An 18,383-nucleotide genomic window follows, 5' to 3' on the forward strand; every position below is an offset into this window, starting at 1 on the left:
TCCGAGACAGTGCATGCCTTCTTCCACCTAGGATTCTGAGGTGGATCAGCTGGTGTTTTTGCCGATACGAAGGGGAGAATCGTGTAGCAGAACATATCGATACACTCGTACCGCTGGTCAGGGATGCAGGAACTCTTGATTCAAAGGAACTCCATTTCCATCTTCCTTAGGTAGATTCGGCCTTTCAGTCATTGATGCACTCTTGGTTGGCAGAGGCTGTATGGTCCTCTGTGTCAGAACATGCTTCAGGTTCTCGTCTAGACCAGTCGATGACAGTGTCTCCCTGACGAGCGACTGAGGACCTATCGGCCAGATTGCTCATCGCAATATATGGTACGTAGGACACTATTTTCTTCCTCCGGCTTTGCGCCATCAATGCTGACCTGTGTGATGAGTAACGGAACGAAAGGCACAAACCACAGGAGAGAATGCCTCAGAGCAGAGACGACTGCAACACGATACTTTGGAGGATCTCGCATAAAAACAGACCAATAAAGCCATCGTGGATTACAGCCATTGTTGGATGGTGCTCTGTAAACCGATGGGATATGGCAGACACTGGCGGAGACATAGCTGAGTCAGCATTTTCCCTTAGTCATCAGCCTTATTTTCTGCGGGGAGATTGTTGACATAGCAACGCGCTGCATAAACAGCTAAAGATTACGACCACAACCAATTTAGCCCACCATCGCCTGCTTTCCTGCCACACGTCACATGCAATTACGATATTCACAGTAAACCGGGCATCAATCACAGACGGCCGCAACTTCTCAGCAGAACTGAACAGCGAAATCGCCACCCCGAAACAAAACCACTCATCATGTCTTCCGCATTTCGAGAATCGTCGCTGTCCGCCAGCATCAACCGCCAGTCGCTCATGGCGACCCCGTCCGTCGCCGAGACGCTGCCAAACGCCAACTTTGGCTTCGAAGAACTTCGCGATCGTATGACCAGGTTCACCTCGAAGTTTGACGCCTTTATCGAACAGGGTCGCAAGCGCGTATTGGAGGAGCGAAACGAATTCCGCATGAACGTGGCAGAACTACAAGGTGCGTCGGCGGGAAGGGAAGGGGAGCACTCGGAATTGGACTCGAGACATGATAAGGCGGCGAATCGGGCAAGAAGAGTAAATGCTAACATACCCTGTGACCCGCAGAGGACCAGCGCATGAAGAAGAAGGACATTGAAATCCTCCAACTCAAGACGAGCACCCACCAACAAACCGTAGCTAAAGAAAAGGCCGAGACGCGCGAGATGCAGGCAGCGATCGCGCAGCTCTCGGAAGAGCGCGACAAGCACCTGGCGACGCGGGACGCGCTCAAGAAGCAAATCGAGGAGACGCAAAAAGAGATTGACGCCCGGCTGGCGGCGCAGCGGGCGCACGCGAAGCAGCTCGAGGCGCAGTCGCGCTTCAACGTGCCCGAGCTCGAGTTCTGGCAGCAGAACCTGGGTTTGCGGATCGAGGGCGCGGGCAAGGACGACCGGCTCAAGTTTGTGTACACGTACGTCGACGACCAGGACTGGGAGCGGGAGGCGTGGTTCGAGCTCAACACGGCGAGCCGGGACTACGACGTAAGGCACTGCCGGCCCAAGCTGGAGCGGGAGAGGGTGGAGCGGGTGCTGGACCAGCTTAATGAGACGAGGGAGCTGGCGGTGCTGCTCAAGGGGATGCGCGAGTTGTTCGTGGAGGCGATGAAGGCTTGATGGAGAAGAGGGGGGGAGGCTCCGGGTCTCTGTTTACTGACGAGGCTGATGATCACGATGACAGTTTTCTTTCCATTCTTCTTTCCTTTCTTTCAATGGATACCCACTTTGGCGCAGGTTTACGTGTTACACCTATCTACAGGCCTATTGCAAGTATGGAGCAGTCCCAAAGCAGCATTGCATGTGATATATTTCGCGAGTCTAGAATGCACTTGTCGTTCTCGATCATTGGGGTCTCTTTGTCGATGACTGTCCAACATGTGAAATCGGGAAAACAGCGCTCGAGGAGAGTGATTCTTGTGGCGGCGCATGCATGGTAGTAGAGCTTCAGCCTCTGGGAGTCCAGAATCCCGAGTCCAGACCAGCAATGCGAACTTGAGGGCCTTCACAAGTTGCATATATTGGACGGGTCTGTGCATAAGAGTCCCCTCATGTGCAGCACTCGATGCACAAAATGGAGGGTATTCTCTCTAGGTCAAGATATACCACCCGGATAACTTCAGAATCTGTACCATGCATGTATGACTTGTGCAATCTCAACACAGTTATCCGTAAATTTGTGCACCATGAAATTTAGAACACAGGTAATGGAGAATTCCACCGCTTCACGATAGCAGCAGTGGCAGGTTAGCCTCTCCGCCAGCAAACTGTAAACTTTATTCCAACTAATGCATCCGTTTTGAGTTTCTACTTCTCCTCTTGGTCTCATGTTTCCTTCAGCTACACGTGTACGGAGCACGGTATCACGAGCACAAACTGCAGACCTGCAACCTCTGTTGCGGTTCGGGTTCCCGAATACAACAAAACGAGCAAACCCAAAACTTTAGGAATCCTTCAACACAAAGCTGCATCCCGCCAGAAACTGTGAACACACATCCACATCAAGTCCAGACTCCCAGGGCATACACACCCTTGTCTGCAGCAGAAATGGCCGAGGCTTAGCTCCATTCTTCACAGTCGACTGAGCCACTCATGACTCGGGATCTCGACCCTCCGAAGCCGTCCAGCAAGATCTGAATGATTCATTATCTCTCCCTCCCATTCGCCTGTTCCCCGTCCCCCTTTCCAAGCCTTTCCAAGGCACAACCTATCCGTACGGTTACCCGATTCCCCCGACCGCGAAAAGAATCATACCATTCCCCCCCCTTCTCGCGTACCACCAAAAAATTCTCCTGCTGCCCAGAGCTCCGCTGTCGCTGCATTGCTGGTCCCTCCTCAGGAAGCCTGTCACCCGTCATTCTGCCGCTCAACCCCTTGTACTAACAGAAAGAGGACGAGAACTGGACTGGTCCGGCAATCGGCAAATGCTCCAAGAGTCTAACGGGCTTCCCAAAGAAAGAAAAAGAGGCCCCGAAAGCAAGGAGGGGCCCGGCCGCAGAAGAAACCAGCAAGGGGCCCGACCATCACCTTGCCAATCCCGGATTCCCAGACAGCTACTCCGCCCATATCCCACTCCGTGCTGATCCACACACTTGACGGTCGTACGGTACGGGTAGGCCTATGCCTCTTGCCCGCTGGTGCTCGATCACGGGCAGCACCGGCTCTCTGACCGAGCCGAGTCTGGGCTGAGGTGGACCTCCGGTGACCCGGCACCGATACCAGCCCCCCACCCCCCTTCTCTCTCCCCTTCTCCCCTGCCATACCATCCTGCCTCCGCTTCCGCGTCCGCCCCCCACGCTGGCCTTACAAATTCCCATGGCCTCCGATGCCGTCAACCACCCAAGTCCCGCCGGCTCCGTGGCTTCATCGGTGACCCCCGGCCTGAATTACAATAATAATAAGCGTAGTGCTCCGGACCACCCAAGCCCGGCTGGCCCCGGGAATGCCGAAGTTGTCACTCCCGCCGGCGCCGGCACGTCGCCCGCTTCTCAACCACCCGGCGATTCAAACAAGAAACGCCGTGTCGGTCCTGGCTCCAGGGGCGTCGCCAACCTGACGCCGGAGCAACTGGCCAAGAAGCGCGCCAACGGTGAGCACAAACTTCTCTCGCTCACCCACCCACTCATCTCATGCCTCACTGCACACATGACTTTCTCGTACTCCGTGACCTTCACCTTCCGTCCCATTTCCAGCATTCCTTCGAAACTAGTGCTCGCTGTCGTCCTCACCACCCCCTGTTCGCTCACGGCACACCACCCTCGCACACATACATCCTTCTCCACAACATTGACTGGCTCCTCCTCCCCCCTTTCCCACCTCGATGACGACACACCCGCTAACCGAAGTTCCCATCGGCCCCGATCAGACAGGGAAGCCCAGCGAGCCATCCGCGAGCGCACAAAGAACCAGATCGAGAACCTGGAGCGCCGTATCCAGGAGCTGACCTCCCAGCAGCCCTACCAGGAGCTGCAGGCCGTCCAGAGGGCCAAGGAGGCCGTCGAGGCCGAGAACGCGGACCTGAAGCGCCGTCTGGCCACCTTCATCGCCTCTATCCAGCCTCTCATCTCTGCTTCTCCACCGAGCCAACGTAAGTTCGTTATGCTCGGGGCAGACGTATCTTTGACTAACACCATATCAAACTCAGCGCCACCGCCGCCGGCAGACCCGCACCCTGCCGTCTTCCCATCTCCAAGCGGCAGCTACTCTCACGTCCACCAGCACAACGGGCCCATCTCAGCACACAATGCCTCAACGCCCAACAGTGCGGCCTCCCCGGCCTCCATCGACCCGACCGCCGGCTGGCAAACGACGCCCAACGGCAGCGGTGGTGGAGGAGGAGGAGGTCCTGTCTCGGACCTCTCCCCCCCGAACCACATGTACGCCGCGAGCAAGATGCTCGACCAGCAGCGGCAAGGGCTCCGCCACGGCCTCGACCTCGGCCCGGAGCGTCTCGGTCTAGACTTCCTCCTCGACCAGAACGCCCGCGTCGGCAAGATCCAGAGCGGCGTCAACGGCGCCCAGGACACGCCGAGCTACAACCACGTGCCCATGAAGCACGACTGGACCGGCGTCGGCCCCGTCACGCACAGCCGGAGCCCTTCCCTCAGCGGGCCGACCGTCCACACCCCGCGATCACAGGTCGACTATCCTCAGCAGCAGTCGCAAGGACAGCAACAACAACAACAACAACAACACCAACCGTCATCCTCTGCTCCCCCAGAATCCCGAGCCCTAGGCCACCACACGGCCGAAGTAAAGAACTGCGGCCCAACCTGCCCCCTCGACAGCCTCCTCCTCGACTTCCTCCACGAGCGCCGCCAACGCGCCGCGGACGGCCTCTCCACCCACGAGATCATCGGCCCGCGCTACCCCTCCGTCCTCTCCCTCCTCAACCCGGCCAACAGCAAATACTCCCACCCGCTCTCCAAAGTCTTCACCGACATCCTCGCCACCTTCCCCGACCTCTCGGCCCTCCCGCAGCGCGTCGCCGTCCTCTACATCATGTTCCTCATCATGCGCTGGCAGATCTCCCCCACCCAAGAAAACTACGACCGCCTGCCCGAGTGGGCGCGCCCTCGCCCCGCGCAGCTGTTCACCGAGCACCCGGCCTGGATCGACCACGTCCCCTTCCCCGCGATGCGCGACAAGCTGTGCCGCGACTATAACCCGCGCGAGTACCTCTTTGACAACTTCTTTGTGCCCTTCACCACGACGCTGAGTCTGAACTGGCCGTACGAGGAGACGGATACGCTGCTGCAGGTGCCGGAGTCGGATGAGGTGCTGATTAATCCCGTCTTTGAGCGGCACCTGCGGAGGCTGGAGAATTGGACGTTGGGCCAGGCTTTTAACCAGACGTTTCCTAAGCTGAGGGAGACGTATAATTTGAAGGAGTGAGCTGGTGACGGTTTACGGGACCTGAAAACTACATTGTGGTTTATTCTGGTGTAAGTCTATGAGATGATGAGAGATTACTTCTCGGTCTTAAGGATTATCTTGCTCAACTCTCTTTGCACTTTTCACTCGGTATATAGGGGTCTTTCAAGGCTTTTTAAGGGAAAGGAGGGAAAATAGTTTCATTTCCGTGGCGTTCACGTGAGGTATATATCACCAACACGGCGTAGCTTTTTGGCACCAAGCAAAGGCAGTCATCATGAGTCAAGCCATATTGCTTGGCTTACCTTTTCTATCTCACCAGGGAATTAGGTTAAGGAAGGGGGGGCTTTTCGAGGTTCAGACTGCGGCGTATGGGAGGTGGATTGGAAAAATTAACACGGCATTCTTATCTTCCACATGTACACAGTTGCTCAATCTATGGGAGACGTTCATCAATCGTAGCTCTTGTTACCTTTCTTCGTGTTGATATTGTGTTCGTACCCCAAGACCTTTCGGGTATGACTCCCGTAGTGGCTGACATTCATGATATGACAGAAGGCTTCTGGTATGGATCCTAGTCGAATTCAGGGGGGTGGTGGTGTTGTTTCCGTGGGCTGTCGCTCGACGAGGTTTCACTTCTTCTCTTCTCATGCCTCAATAGACGCCGTCCTTCACTGAACAATCGAGGCCGAGGGGTATAGGGGGTCGGTCTCGCTTGCGGCTATTTCTTTCCCACCGGTCTTTCGTCTTCTACATTGCTGTTTCTTTATGCCGCAATATCGCGGGGCCGTGTCTTGTTGTTCTTTTCAGAGGCAGTTATACTGATATCACATACAATACAGCTTGAGACACACAGACCAAGAGCGAACTTGGACTCATTACAGGCCGGTAAATCAAACATCCAGAACTCAGGTACTAATCGTCATACTAATCGTCCATCTGTTCTTGAGAAGAAGAAGGCGATTCAACAATGAGGACCCTATGCAACTGAAGCCGAAATGCAACAAAACACCATCAACTTTCCACCAATGCCATCGACAAGCACATATATTAGAGCACATACATCGAAACCACACATCTTCACAGTAGTAAAGCTTATCTTCCTCCCAAGATATCCATAGCTTTGTGTATGATTAGTGAATCATGCCTAGGAGATCGTCTTATGGAAGCGGATCCCTGCTCTCATAGAGGTCAACTGGTGCGGAATCACACACGGTCCATACTAAGAACCCCCTTTATTCACAATCCGTATAGAGGCTGCAGACCTCCACGAGTAACCCTTTTCTCTGCTCCCAAAGCACTTCCTCCTTGAATCTTTCCCTGAGTAATTCCATGACTGTCAAAAACTCTTTGTGGACTAAGAGACCCTTTCAACCATCTTCTCTTCCTACGCAACAAAAACACCAACAAAGAAGGGTCATCACCCTCTCCTAGGTAAGTCTCCCACCAGCTCGAAATCCCCATCCCCCGACCTCTCCCCTCTCGACAGACAAGAGACCAACAAACAAAACATACAGACTATTCTAACCATCTCCAAAAACTCCAGAGCAAAACCAACCATGGCAGAAGAACCTACAATCGTCCTAGAGACACACATCTACTCGAACCCAGCAACCCTCTCCTTCTCGCCAGGCTGGACCAGGAGCTTCCACCTCCGCCTCTCCCCCTCAACAGCCACGAAAACCCAACTCCTCTCCCTCGTCCGCGCCTCCACCGCCCGCCTAGGCCGCGCAGACCCCATCGTCGAGGCGCAAATCACGCTCTACTGGACCTCCCGCACCGGCCGCGTCGTGTCAATCCCTGGCGACGGCGGCGGCGGCGGCAGCATGGCCACGGTCACGATGCCCGTGTGGCAGCAGCAGCCTCCTCCCCACCTAATGACCTTCAACATCGGATTCCCCGCGCTCGTCCAGCCTCCCCAGCCGCTGCCCCAGCCGCTGCTGCCGCCGACGATGATGGATCCGCCGATGCCCATGGCCATGACATACTCCAGCGGCGTAAACTACCTCCACCCCTACGGCAACCCTGCTGCGCAGCAGCAGCAGCCTATAATTCTTCCCCCACAGCAGCCTGCGTTCCCGGCCATCGTCCCCGCAGGACAGCAGACTTGGATCATGGGAGGCGGTCCGCCCCAGCTCAGTTTCGTCAACGTCAATGTTCCCACTTGTGGACCTGGTGCTTGTGGTGGTGGTGGTGGTAAACCCGTAGTCTCAGACGTCATAAGAGAAGCCCGGCTCGACACAATCGCCGAGGGTGCGCTGGGCGGGATGCTGGAGTGGGTTTGTGGACCTACGGGGCTCAAGTTGATTGTCGTGGTTGACGTCGATGGGGGGGACGTTGTGCCTGTTGTTGTTTCTGCTGCTCCTGTTTCTGCTGCGGCTGTGGCTGCGACTGCGGCTGTCGCCGAGACTCCTCCTACTTCTGTGGCGGCTTCTCCTTCTTCTTCCCCTGCGATTACTACACCCGTAGCTTCAGCCTCGCCTGACCCTGCTACTTCTCCTCCTCCTCCGGCGACTTCCTAAGGGTGGGAAACGGGTATCTCGGCTTTTACACACTAGGAAGCGGTCAAAGGGGGGAATGATGATAGGTAACAGCATGGAAAAAAATGAACTCGTTGCCAAGTATGTAGTAGAATCTCGTGCATGACGAACCCATATTGATCCCCGGAGGAAAGCAAGTGTGATTATCAAAGAAGGTTTATACCTCAAGTAGCAGAACTCCGAAGGCTACTCCAAAGGTATAGAAAGATCAAGTGAAAAGGTATAACTCAATTGTTCAAAAGTCGGTCAGATTCAGATCGTAGCTTGGAAGGGGGAAACAATTAGAAGGTTTCGGAAAGGTATCCGGCGCCGACTCTTCGTCGACATTGACATCTCTCAGTCATGTCGATGTAGGAAGATCGGATTCCTGAGCTGGCGAGCAAGCTTCCTTACCAAGGTATACCGTATCCTACATTGCAGGTAATTGGGCTGTACCGTATGGACCAAGCTCGACATGTTTGTTCTATCGTCGACATGATCGCCCCTGACTTCACCTAAACCATCGGCAATAACGCCCAAAGAGACCATCAACATAACGTGTTCAACAGCTGTTCTGACGGCTGCTCTAAAAGAAGTACCACGAAGGCCGTGTCCATGTTAGCCGGTAATCTGGGAGCTCGTTGTCCTATCCAACTCTCCACCTCACTTCAACACTCATCATCAACCCCCAAAGCCCCAACCGAAAACATCTTCAAATTCGGGCCCACGCCCGCAAACAAACTCGCGTGCCGGCGCCCAGGCATCCTCTGAAACTGGCAACTCTTCACCGGCGTCCTCGCCTTGACGGTATCCACAGCAGGACACCGCAACCTCCGCCCAGATAGCAGCGAATACATTCCCACCCGCCCATCATCGTGCGCGGCGGCAACAACGCCCGAGTCGACATCAACATCCCACCCGAAATGCATGTGCGCCTCGTTCCGGAAACCCGGGAACTCCACAACCGGCCTCGTCCCGTTGGGTCTCGTCTTACGGTACCGGAGATCGAACAGTGCCATCTTGGATCTCGGCCCCGCGGCGAGGAACTGGTGCGGGTTCACGGCGCGCAGGTGAGCCGTGGCGCCGACGGGGACGTTATCCCACTCGGACCACTTCACGCGCAGGTCAATCAGCCTGACGTCACGGTTGCGGCCGCCGGCGAGGAGGACGTTTGGGTTGGAGGGGAGGAAGGTCTGGTCGAAGAAGTCGCCTTCCGCTGGGCCCGGGCGAGGGCGCGGCGGGCCGAGCCAGTGGATGCGCTCGTCCGAGGTGAGCTTGAGGAGGCCGTATGAGGTGCCGATGATGCAGTTTAGGGAGGAGGAAGAGGGCGGCGCGGGCGTTGTTTGGTTTACGACGCCTTCGCGACGGCCTGTGTTGAAGGAGATGTGGCGGAGGTTGTTTGCTACACGTGGTCTGCGTTAGAAAGAAAGGGGTCAAAGGGGAAGGGAGGCATTACCTCTGTCAAGTAACCAGAGAGGTCGGTCATCGTTGGGAGCGGATTTAGGGGGGGAAAAGAGGTAGATGTCGCACGTGTTACTTGGCTCGCGGGATGTAACCATTATGCGATGCGAGTGTGGATGATAGTTGATGGATGAGATCTGGGGACAACCTATCATCTCGTGACGATGTGACAGTCGGCGTTCAGGACGGCTCGAGGCATCGGTGCTAAAGGATATCCTGCTTTCATCAGTTCCTGCTCTGAGCCGCACAGATGTGTAGGTAGCTCACCTGTCATTGTCATCCGTAGGGATGTATGATCCTATCAAAGTCTCCTCGTCCAAAGCTATCAAAGTCAAAACACAAACTCGCAGTCGCAATCTCGGAAGGGCCTCAAACTCACTTGCATACGCAACACCAAGCCCTGTCTTTTCATCATCGCCGCCAACATAGAAACAGGGGATATTCGGGAAACTCTGCCTCGCAAAGCTGGGCACGAACGGCACCTCGCCCTTGTCGACGAGCCCCCGGGCCCATGCCGCCGCAGGAACATCCTCGACGCCGAACGCACCATCGACGCGCAGCCTCGCCCTCTCCTCACGACGCACGCCGAGCTCGACGTCCAAGACGCCGCCGATGAGCGGGGCCCGTAGCGCGGCGGATCGGACAATGTGCCGCTTCAGCCGCTCCCGGCGGGCGGCGACGGCCTCTGCCTCGCGGTGCTGAATCTTCCGGCGCTTGACATTGTCGGCGGACCAGGCGGCGGTCTGCGGTGCCGAGGCGCCCTTTTCGATTTTGAAATATTTGCCCTTTTCCTCATCTAGAATGGAATTTTTCCCAAATCAGCCGTCGGGTCCATGAAGGGTACGGTTCAAGTGAAAGATAGACTGAGTGCTCAAAGGAAGGTTGAAAGAACTAAGACAGATAGAGTGGTGTAAGACTTGAGGGGGGCGTGTAAGTAGTACCGTAGTAATACCCGGGGATTTGCATTCGCGGCTGAGGTGCCATGATGGTTTTCCGTCCGGGGTTCGGTCCGCCGCGATGGCTACGCGGTCTCGGCTCCGAGGCAACAGTAGAAAGCCTGTCTTGGGTAGGTGTCCAACAAGATGAGAGGTCGAGCCTCGAGGTGGTTGGAAAGGCCAAGAAATCCCAGATATTTGGAAGATGGGCTGTCCCAAAGGGGAAAAGGATAAAGAAGAATTATCGGCACTAGCTCCGTCTCGGACTCAAGATCTAGACAAGGCTCAAGGCACAGTCGAACTGACTATCCAAGAACACTGTGGACGATGCTCCTGCTTGCGGGATGGTGTGCTTCGTTCGTGGCGGGAGTGGGTGTAAGTGGTCAATCTGCACGTGTGTTGGGGGGCAGATGTGGATGGTCCGGGGAGGGGGTTGGTTCAGATATGCGGGATGGAATTATGCATGAGAAACATCGGTACGATATCGTATCGTCGTGACGATGACAAAGAGGATTGGATATTGCGAGTTGGTGATGGGCTTGGTTGGTTGTGTGGGTTGTCAAGGGTTGACGATGGCGTCGGTGGCGCCGAGTATCATTGTGAAGCAGTTCCTTTCCCCGACAGAAAGCAGGCGGAATGGAGGGCGGAAGCAAAAAGAAAAGAAAAAAGATGGAAAAGAGTGGGGGGTGGGAGGTGTGCGTTTGTCGTCCGGAGCCGGCAGAAGGAACCCACTTTCGCGGTGAATACGCCGTTCCTTCCATCCTCTGAGAGTGGCAGCGTCAGGTCGTTTGGTGTGTCACACCGCATAATAGAGGCCACTAACCTCGCTGATTCTGCGGTGTAATCACTGAAGCCGCAGTGGACTCGAGGCAAGCTAAGGCGCTAGATTCGACACCCCACCCTCCCAAATGCCGCCGCCGCCGTGTGCGGGGAGGACCGATTCAATGCTTCAACCACCTCATCCACCACCACTACCTGCTGGTAAAAGGGCAGAAATTTACAGCGAGATTCGACGCTAAGGTAAGATAGCTTCACCATTACCTTAGGACTTAGGTCGTATATGTCCGCGGCTGATCTGGCCCATCAATCGCTAGAATCGTCGGCCGGCGTCAAGCTCCTCGGACACTCCAACACATGCAGCCTGGAAGTACGTGGTTGAGCTTGTAGTCCCCGGCGAAAATAACGGCTGAACCGATGACTTGGCAATTCTTGACACCATCCTCTAGTACGCTGAGTCCAATATATTCTATCCAAGGTACCACCACCATTAAAAAAAAAGCTTGGCCATGATAGTATGCGTGTCGTACGCTGAACTAAGGTACCTGACCTGCCTGCCTCAGACGGCTCCTCCGATTGAGGGGAGAGGAAGCTGCTCGCCTTGTAGTCCGATATACGGCGTCTTAGCTGGCTCGGGGCCGTGTTAGTTGCTGTGCTCAGCGATGGCAAATGTTTACCAGCAGCGTTCCATGGACTGATGCTATACGGGTCCATGCCTTGCCTCTATGTAGACTCTGGCTAGTGAGGTTGAGATACTACCGGCTCGATTCAATCGTGGTATGCTTAGGACTGCCCCATCTCTCTTGTTAGTCTTTTCACGGTGTCGATTAAGTCTCTCTTCATGCACTGTAACCGTGACCTCTAAATGACATCGCCTTGTATCCAATTGAACCTGAACCTGAACCATCGTGAAGTCGCTAACCCCCCTTAACAACGCAAACTGAGCGAATGCCCTTACCTCAACAGCAAGCAATTGGCACAGCTACTTATAGACTAAACCAAGCATCCAAATCCAACGTCCACCACACGCTCGACAAAGCTTCGCTATGTACGGATATGTTCAACGATAAGTACGGATCTCCATGCGGTACGAACAGCACCTCTCTCCACTCAAAAGGCCCCATCAGCTCCAGCTCCAGCCAGCTGCAGCCCGCCCCTCCAAAACCTTGCCCCTCCAACCCCTCACCTCCCAAATCCAGACAGCTACTCCCTCCAAGCTCCCTCTCTCTCAACATCCTTCCACGCATCATCACCACACAAACCTCGAAAGCTCCCCTCGAAGAGATTGCCCTCCATAACCCTACCTCCGACATCACACATACCTACCCACCTCGCCAAGAAGCCCAACATGGTCTACACCCTCACCGTCCACCTCCACGCAAACGACCACCCGGACTCGGTCGAACGCATAAAGGCAAAGCTCATCGAGGCCTCGCGCGTCTACTCAAAGGACCGCGAGACCGTCAGCTGGTTCGTCATGCAGGACGTCCACGACCCCAGGTCCTTTACCATTGTCGAGCGCTTCGAGACGGAATATGTAAGGATCCCCACGCACACACACACACACACACATACACCAACTTGGAAAAGCCTCGCAACGCCAGCACTCCCTCCCTCCCTTCACTTTCAGTGTCCTATGCTGGACAGATTCGCTGATCCGTTGTCCTCCCCCCGTGCAGAGCCAAAAGTACCACCTCGAGAACCCTTACTGGAAGACCTTTGATCCCTATGTTGTGCCATTGCTCGACCGCCCCATGGACCTGAGAAGACACGAGGAGCTGGATACTTCCAAGGACGTTGTCGTGCCCCAGTAAGGTAGACCACGTGACTAGATAATTCAAATTATTGCTCCAACAAAACCACAACCTCTTGATAACAAGTGCCCTGTCACCCATACACGTACATGTAGATGTATCATTGGAGGATTGGGGCAGCAGACCATGTTGAGGGTAGAGAACACGACGAGGACACTGACACGCCACCAATCTTATTTACTACCATTTACACATGCACAAACAATGGGTGGGAAATAGTGTTACTTGATTTAACGATTTGTATTAGGTCTATCAACGCACTAGGGTATACCCCTCCTCTCTCGCTCCAACTCGATCACAGTAATTACCGATGAAGTTCATCGTACAATTTTAAACATAGAGAAAGATGAATTTCGTGGGCACAAGTCCACGTCTCCTCCGGTCTCAATAGGGGCCAGATTCAACAGGCCCAGGGAGATCATCCCGCGGAGTCGACGGAGCATTGTAACGGCGCATGTAGCGTCGTAGTCAAGCCCGACTCTGCCAAGAGATTCCTCTTTACTGCGACTTCTCGTGCTGGGTGGAGACACGCTGCAGGGAGACGACTGATGAAACGGTTAGCCGCTGTTCTGTAACAAGACACATACTGTGGGGTAGATTGGGGGATATAAAACTTACCAAAGTCCTCGAGCGAGCGCTGCTTCTGGTTACCCTTGGGGGACTTGCCGTGCATCAGGTTGTCGAAACCGGTGCTGTCCTGGAGCATGTAGTATACACCAGCGCAGACGCAGAAGACACCGAATGAGAAAATCCAGATACGGACGACGGCAACAATGGAGGTCTGCTGACCACCCTCGAAGAAACCCCAGATACAGAAGCAGGTGGCAAGGATATCGACGACCAAGATGGCGCCAGACAGCTGCCACGAGGGGATAGAGGACCAGAAGGGACCGTTGGCACGGGTGATGAAGATGAGCCAGTTCTCGGTAAGGGAGACCTCAAGGAAGACAACCTCGTCGAGGTTACCGAAGTTCTGGATGATACCACCGTTGGGGTGGGCGTACATGGTGGTGACAGTGATCCAGGTACCGACGGCAAGGACGATACCGAGGAGGACGGACATACCCCAGAGCTTGGGCAGGTTCCACTTGACGGGGGACTTGGAGAAGGGGGCGTTGTCGTAGGCAATGGCCAGGGTGGCGATATCGGCGAAAATGGCAATGAAGACAACCAACTCAATGTTCAGGGAACGGTTGAGAATGGCAATCCACAGACCAAGGTAGATCTCCAAGTGGATAGACAGGGCGATACGGTAGACGACGTAGGCGTACATGCGGTGGAAAATCTGGCGGGAAGTCTTGAGGGCGTCGATGATGGCACCAAGACCGGGGGCAAGGAAGACAATGTCGGCAGCGGAGCGGGCGGCGTCGGAGGCACCCTCGACGGCGATACCAGTGTCGGCCTTCTTCAGCGAGGGGGCATCGTTGACACCGTCACCAGTCATGGCAACGAGGTAGCCACGCTGCTGAAGGATCTCGACGACGTTGTACTTGTGCTGGGGGAAGACCTCGGCGAAACCATCGGCAGCCTCAACGAAGTCGTAGACCTCGGAACCGGGCATGTCACCACCGCCACCGAGACCGAGACGCTCAGCGTTGTAGATGTTGGTGCCGAGACCGAGCTGGCGGGAAGTCTCACGGGCGATACCGACGGCATCACCAGTCAACATCTTGATGGACAGACCGAGAGACTTGGCCTCGTTAACAGTGCGGGCAGTGTCGTGGCGAGGGGGGTCAGAGCAGGGCATGATTCCGAGAATCTCCCAGGCACCGTGGTCACCACGCTTGCGAGCAACACCGAGAGAGCGGAAGCCACGGGTGGCGAACTCAGCAACCTTGTTCTTGTAGGCCTGGTCAATCTCCTCGGGGATCTCGTGGTCCTGCTCGACGGTCTTGAGGACGAAAAGGGGAGCACCCTTGACGCAGGTAATGCGCTCACCAGCGGGGGACTCGACGAGGGCAGTGACCTTCTTGGAGACGGGGTCGAAGGGGAAGAACTCAATGACCTTGTACTTGGACAGGACAGACTTGGCGCGGGGGTAGTAGCGGAGCGACTTCAAGAAAGCCTTGTCGATGGCGTCCATACCCTTCTTCTTGCGGGAAGCGGCCAAGCAAGCAGTAAGCATGAGGTCCTCGGGATCAACACCGGCGACGGTGTAGGGCTCGGCAAGAGAGAGCTTGTTCTTGGTGAGGGTACCGGTCTTGTCAGAGCAGAGAATCTCGACACCAGCCAGGGACTCAATGGCGGACAGCTTCTGGACAATGGCCTTCTTCTTGGCAAGGTAAGCAGCACCGACAGCCATGGTGGTGGTGACGACGGCGGGAAGACCGACGGGGACACCGATAATGGTAATGGCGAGGGTGAAGCGAAGGATGTCGACAATGCCGTTGGAGCGGTAGAAGGAAGAAACCCAGACGATAAGCAGAGTGAAGATGACAAGGACCAACAGAATGGTACCAATGCCGTTCAACACCTCAGTGAAGTGACCAGATCCAGCGGAGGCTGCGTTGACAAGGGCGGCAGCGCGACCGACGAAGGTGTTGTCACCAGTGGCGGTAACGATGACGAAGGCCTCACCACGCTTGACAGCGGAAGAAGCGTAGCAGTTGTCGTTGCGGTGCTTGTCGACGGCGAGGGACTCACCAGTGATGGCGGACTGATCGACCTGGAGGAAAGCATCCTCGGTGACAATGCGACCATCAGCGGGGATAATGGTACCCTCCTCAACCTGGAGGATATCACCGGGAACGACTTCAGGGGCCTCAACCTCCTTGAGGGTGCCGTCACGGAGAACGACAGCCTTGAGAGCGAGAGTCTTCTTTAGTTCGGCAACAATCTGTAGTGGGGGCAATTAGCAATGTCATCTCGGGGCACCCTTGGCAACGCGTGCCAGTGGTGTGGGGCGGTGTTGACTTACAGATCCGGCCTGGAATTCCTGAACGAAACCGACGGCGGCGTTAAGCAGCAAAAGACCGCAAATGACACCGAAATCGACCCAATCCTCAAGACCAGCAGCCAGGACGGCGGCAGCCTCCATGACGAATTGAATGGGACCAACGAAGAACATGAAGAACTTCAGGATAAGGTTCTCCTTCTGCTCAGCCATCTCGTTGCGACCCCACTTGCGGCGGCGGTTGATGACCTCCTGCTCAGTCAGACCGAGACGAGTGTCAGTCTGGAGCTGCTCCTCAGGAACAACACGGCCCATGCCAGGGGATCCTTCATCTGTTGGGACGTTAGCAAGCTGTCAATTGAGATATTAGGGAGGTGAGAGAGCATCTATTCTACAGGAGCAATGGCAAGCGCCATCGTCTGCCTGTAATACAGGTGCTCATCTCGAGCCTGAGGAGACGTACCCTCTTCTTCCTCGTCGACGTGACCGTCCTGGGACTCAAGGTCCTCAATCAGGGCGTCAATGTCCTCATCGTCCTCCTCGTCCTCGACCTTGGGGTTGGCGGCCGGGGGCGCATCAACGGGGCGTTCCTTCTCATCGAACTTGTGGCTCTCAATGGGCGTGCTGAGAGCAGGGGCCGCGGCGGCGTGTGAGTCGGCCATTGCGGTTGTAGTGAGACAGACGAGCTCTGCTCAAGCTTATTATGCGCGAATAGGTTGGTTTTGTTGTCGCGGATAGGAATTGATAGGTAAGATAAGTCCGAGGGAAACGGCGAGGTACTGCTTGTGCTTCTTCGTAGGGCGGGCCTAGGAATACTGAATTGGTTGAGATCGCAGGGTAGCGCGTAGGAAAAGGTGATGAGGGGGAGAGTGGAGAGATGGAGGAGAGAGGTTTGAGCACCACACGAATGTGAAGGGCAATCTATATAGGCAGCCTTCGTGGGTGATGGAGGAAAGAGAGGGGGAAGAGGCGTTCCGATGAAGGCGGGTGGAAGCTTCGCTACTTAAGAGAAACGAGCCGTGGGTAGGAGAGAGGCAGACACGAGCGGCAGGAGCAGAAGCAGACGCAGCAGCAGCAACATCCAAAGCAAAGCAAGAACCAGACCAGACCAGAAAGAGGCGACCACTGACGGGGACGTGGGTGTGGATGCAGGCTCAAGTGTGGGCGTGGATAAACGTAGGCATGGGCGTGGGCCGTGGATCATGGATGGGCGTGGGACGGGTGAGGGCGTGGAGCGAGTGAGCGAGCTATCCGGCCGACTGCACTTTCCTACCTTGCGACCCAGAAGTTTTGAGAGAGAGAGGGAAAAAGCCAATCCATCCCAATCGGGATCCCCACTACGTGCCCGCAAGCGACGGTATTAGTCCGCCCACGGCAACAGCGTGCGAGAAAGAGAGCCCAGAGAGAAGCGAGGAAAGAGCGGCGCGACATGGACGGCGATAGCGGTAGCACACTGTTTAACTCCATCATTTTGTATTACTAAAGGATTGCCGTAGTATATATAAACGCTACCCTGCCCTCGAATTCCGCACTATTTAACCTTAACCCTTTTTATAAGTTACTTATCTTTTCCTCTATTCTACTCTCTCCCTTATTAAAAAATCGCTAGAATCGTAGTTTTAATAGCTTATTAATGAGCTAATATTACTATTTAAAAATAAGTAACTTATTTTTATATATAAGTCCTAGGAGTTTTATTATTATAAGAATAATAATAAATATACTAGAGTACTTAAGAGAGCTTTTTAATAAACTTTTAATACTATTTAAAGCAATTATTTTTAAGCTATAAAAAAAAAACTAAGGTACTATATTAATACGGCCCTATTTATCTTATTAATACTAATAATACTCTTTTTAATATAAAATATATTAATAATACTTTATAGCTACGTTATTATGCTTTGTAAATTGTACCTAACGTTAATAAAGATTTTAATATTATCTATTAAGTCTCTTATTAAAATTATTATTATAAAGTTAGTTTAGTTATTAATATTTAAATAAGTATTTTAACTTAACTCGGAGGTTTTCATAGCTCTTAAAAAGAGGTTTTTAAAAAACTTATAATTAGACTTTTTACTTATTATAAGTAAAGCTATTACGGTTAAAATTATAATAATTAAAACTATAATAATTAAAGTTATAGTATTACTTATAGACCTCGATAGTAAGTAGTTAGTAATATAATTATTTTTCTCTTATAATAAATTTAAAAAAGTATCTTAATTTAAGTACTAAGTAGGTACTATACTATTTTATTAAAACTATATTCTTATATTTATAACTTAAAAAGAATTAACTTTCTTTAATAACAAGGTACTTAGACAGCGGTAGCGACGCGGCAAGGAAGGTAAGGTCGGGACAGACATACGTACCTACCTTAGAGGCAAGAGCATCCTGCCTTTCTTTCTCCCGTCTTCAAGGCCGGGCAGTCGTCACAGGCTCCAATGGTTACTCACCCAATTACTTACCTTGGCTGCTTGGGCCGGGTTCCTCAAGGTTAGGTACCTTACCTCACCTTACT

At 53.9% G+C, this 18,383-nt stretch overlaps 7 protein-coding genes across 7 annotated transcripts; 4 read left to right on the top strand and 3 right to left on the bottom strand.

Moving 5' to 3' along the window:
• Window positions 1–820: 820 nt before the first annotated feature.
• On the top strand, window positions 821–1,704 carry CLUP02_00672 (chromosome segregation protein; the record flags this gene model as incomplete). Its single annotated transcript, XM_049279719.1, has 2 exons — window positions 821–1,049; window positions 1,157–1,704. 2 exons carry the CDS (start codon window positions 821–823, stop codon window positions 1,702–1,704), a joined length of 777 nt encoding a protein of 258 aa, XP_049135676.1.
• A 1,695-nt stretch (window positions 1,705–3,399) lies between these two features.
• CLUP02_00673 (BZIP transcription factor) lies at window positions 3,400–5,478 on the top strand (the record flags this gene model as incomplete). The annotated part of the gene is made up of 2 exons (XM_049279720.1): window positions 3,400–4,171; window positions 4,229–5,478. The coding sequence occupies 2 exons, from the start codon at window positions 3,400–3,402 to the stop codon at window positions 5,476–5,478; spliced, it is 2,022 nt and encodes a 673-aa protein (XP_049135677.1).
• Window positions 5,479–6,696: 1,218 nt separating this feature from the next.
• CLUP02_00674 (uncharacterized protein) lies at window positions 6,697–6,921 on the bottom strand (the record flags this gene model as incomplete). The annotated part of the gene is made up of 1 exon (XM_049279721.1): window positions 6,697–6,921. The coding sequence occupies one exon, from the start codon at window positions 6,919–6,921 to the stop codon at window positions 6,697–6,699; it is 225 nt and encodes a 74-aa protein (XP_049135678.1).
• Window positions 6,922–7,016: 95 nt separating this feature from the next.
• Window positions 7,017–8,048, top strand: CLUP02_00675 (uncharacterized protein; the record flags this gene model as incomplete). The annotated part of the gene is made up of 2 exons (XM_049279722.1): window positions 7,017–7,736; window positions 8,016–8,048. 2 exons carry the CDS (start codon window positions 7,017–7,019, stop codon window positions 8,046–8,048), a joined length of 753 nt encoding a protein of 250 aa, XP_049135679.1.
• Window positions 8,049–8,644: 596 nt separating this feature from the next.
• Window positions 8,645–10,421, bottom strand: CLUP02_00676 (uncharacterized protein; the record flags this gene model as incomplete). Its single annotated transcript, XM_049279723.1, has 4 exons — window positions 8,645–9,378; window positions 9,433–9,653; window positions 9,705–10,233; window positions 10,379–10,421. The coding sequence occupies 4 exons, from the start codon at window positions 10,419–10,421 to the stop codon at window positions 8,645–8,647; spliced, it is 1,527 nt and encodes a 508-aa protein (XP_049135680.1).
• Window positions 10,422–12,195: 1,774 nt separating this feature from the next.
• CLUP02_00677 (uncharacterized protein) lies at window positions 12,196–12,963 on the top strand (the record flags this gene model as incomplete). Its single annotated transcript, XM_049279724.1, has 3 exons — window positions 12,196–12,207; window positions 12,267–12,686; window positions 12,754–12,963. The coding sequence occupies 3 exons, from the start codon at window positions 12,196–12,198 to the stop codon at window positions 12,961–12,963; spliced, it is 642 nt and encodes a 213-aa protein (XP_049135681.1).
• A 498-nt stretch (window positions 12,964–13,461) lies between these two features.
• Window positions 13,462–16,518, bottom strand: CLUP02_00678 (plasma-membrane proton-efflux P-type ATPase; the record flags this gene model as incomplete). Its single annotated transcript, XM_049279725.1, has 4 exons — window positions 13,462–13,508; window positions 13,582–15,799; window positions 15,881–16,188; window positions 16,320–16,518. The coding sequence occupies 4 exons, from the start codon at window positions 16,516–16,518 to the stop codon at window positions 13,462–13,464; spliced, it is 2,772 nt and encodes a 923-aa protein (XP_049135682.1).
• Window positions 16,519–18,383: the final 1,865 nt, after the last annotated feature.

This window comes from Colletotrichum lupini, chromosome 1, assembly GCF_023278565.1.
Source record: "Colletotrichum lupini chromosome 1, complete sequence".
Taxonomy (NCBI): Eukaryota; Fungi; Ascomycota; class Sordariomycetes; order Glomerellales; family Glomerellaceae; genus Colletotrichum; species Colletotrichum lupini.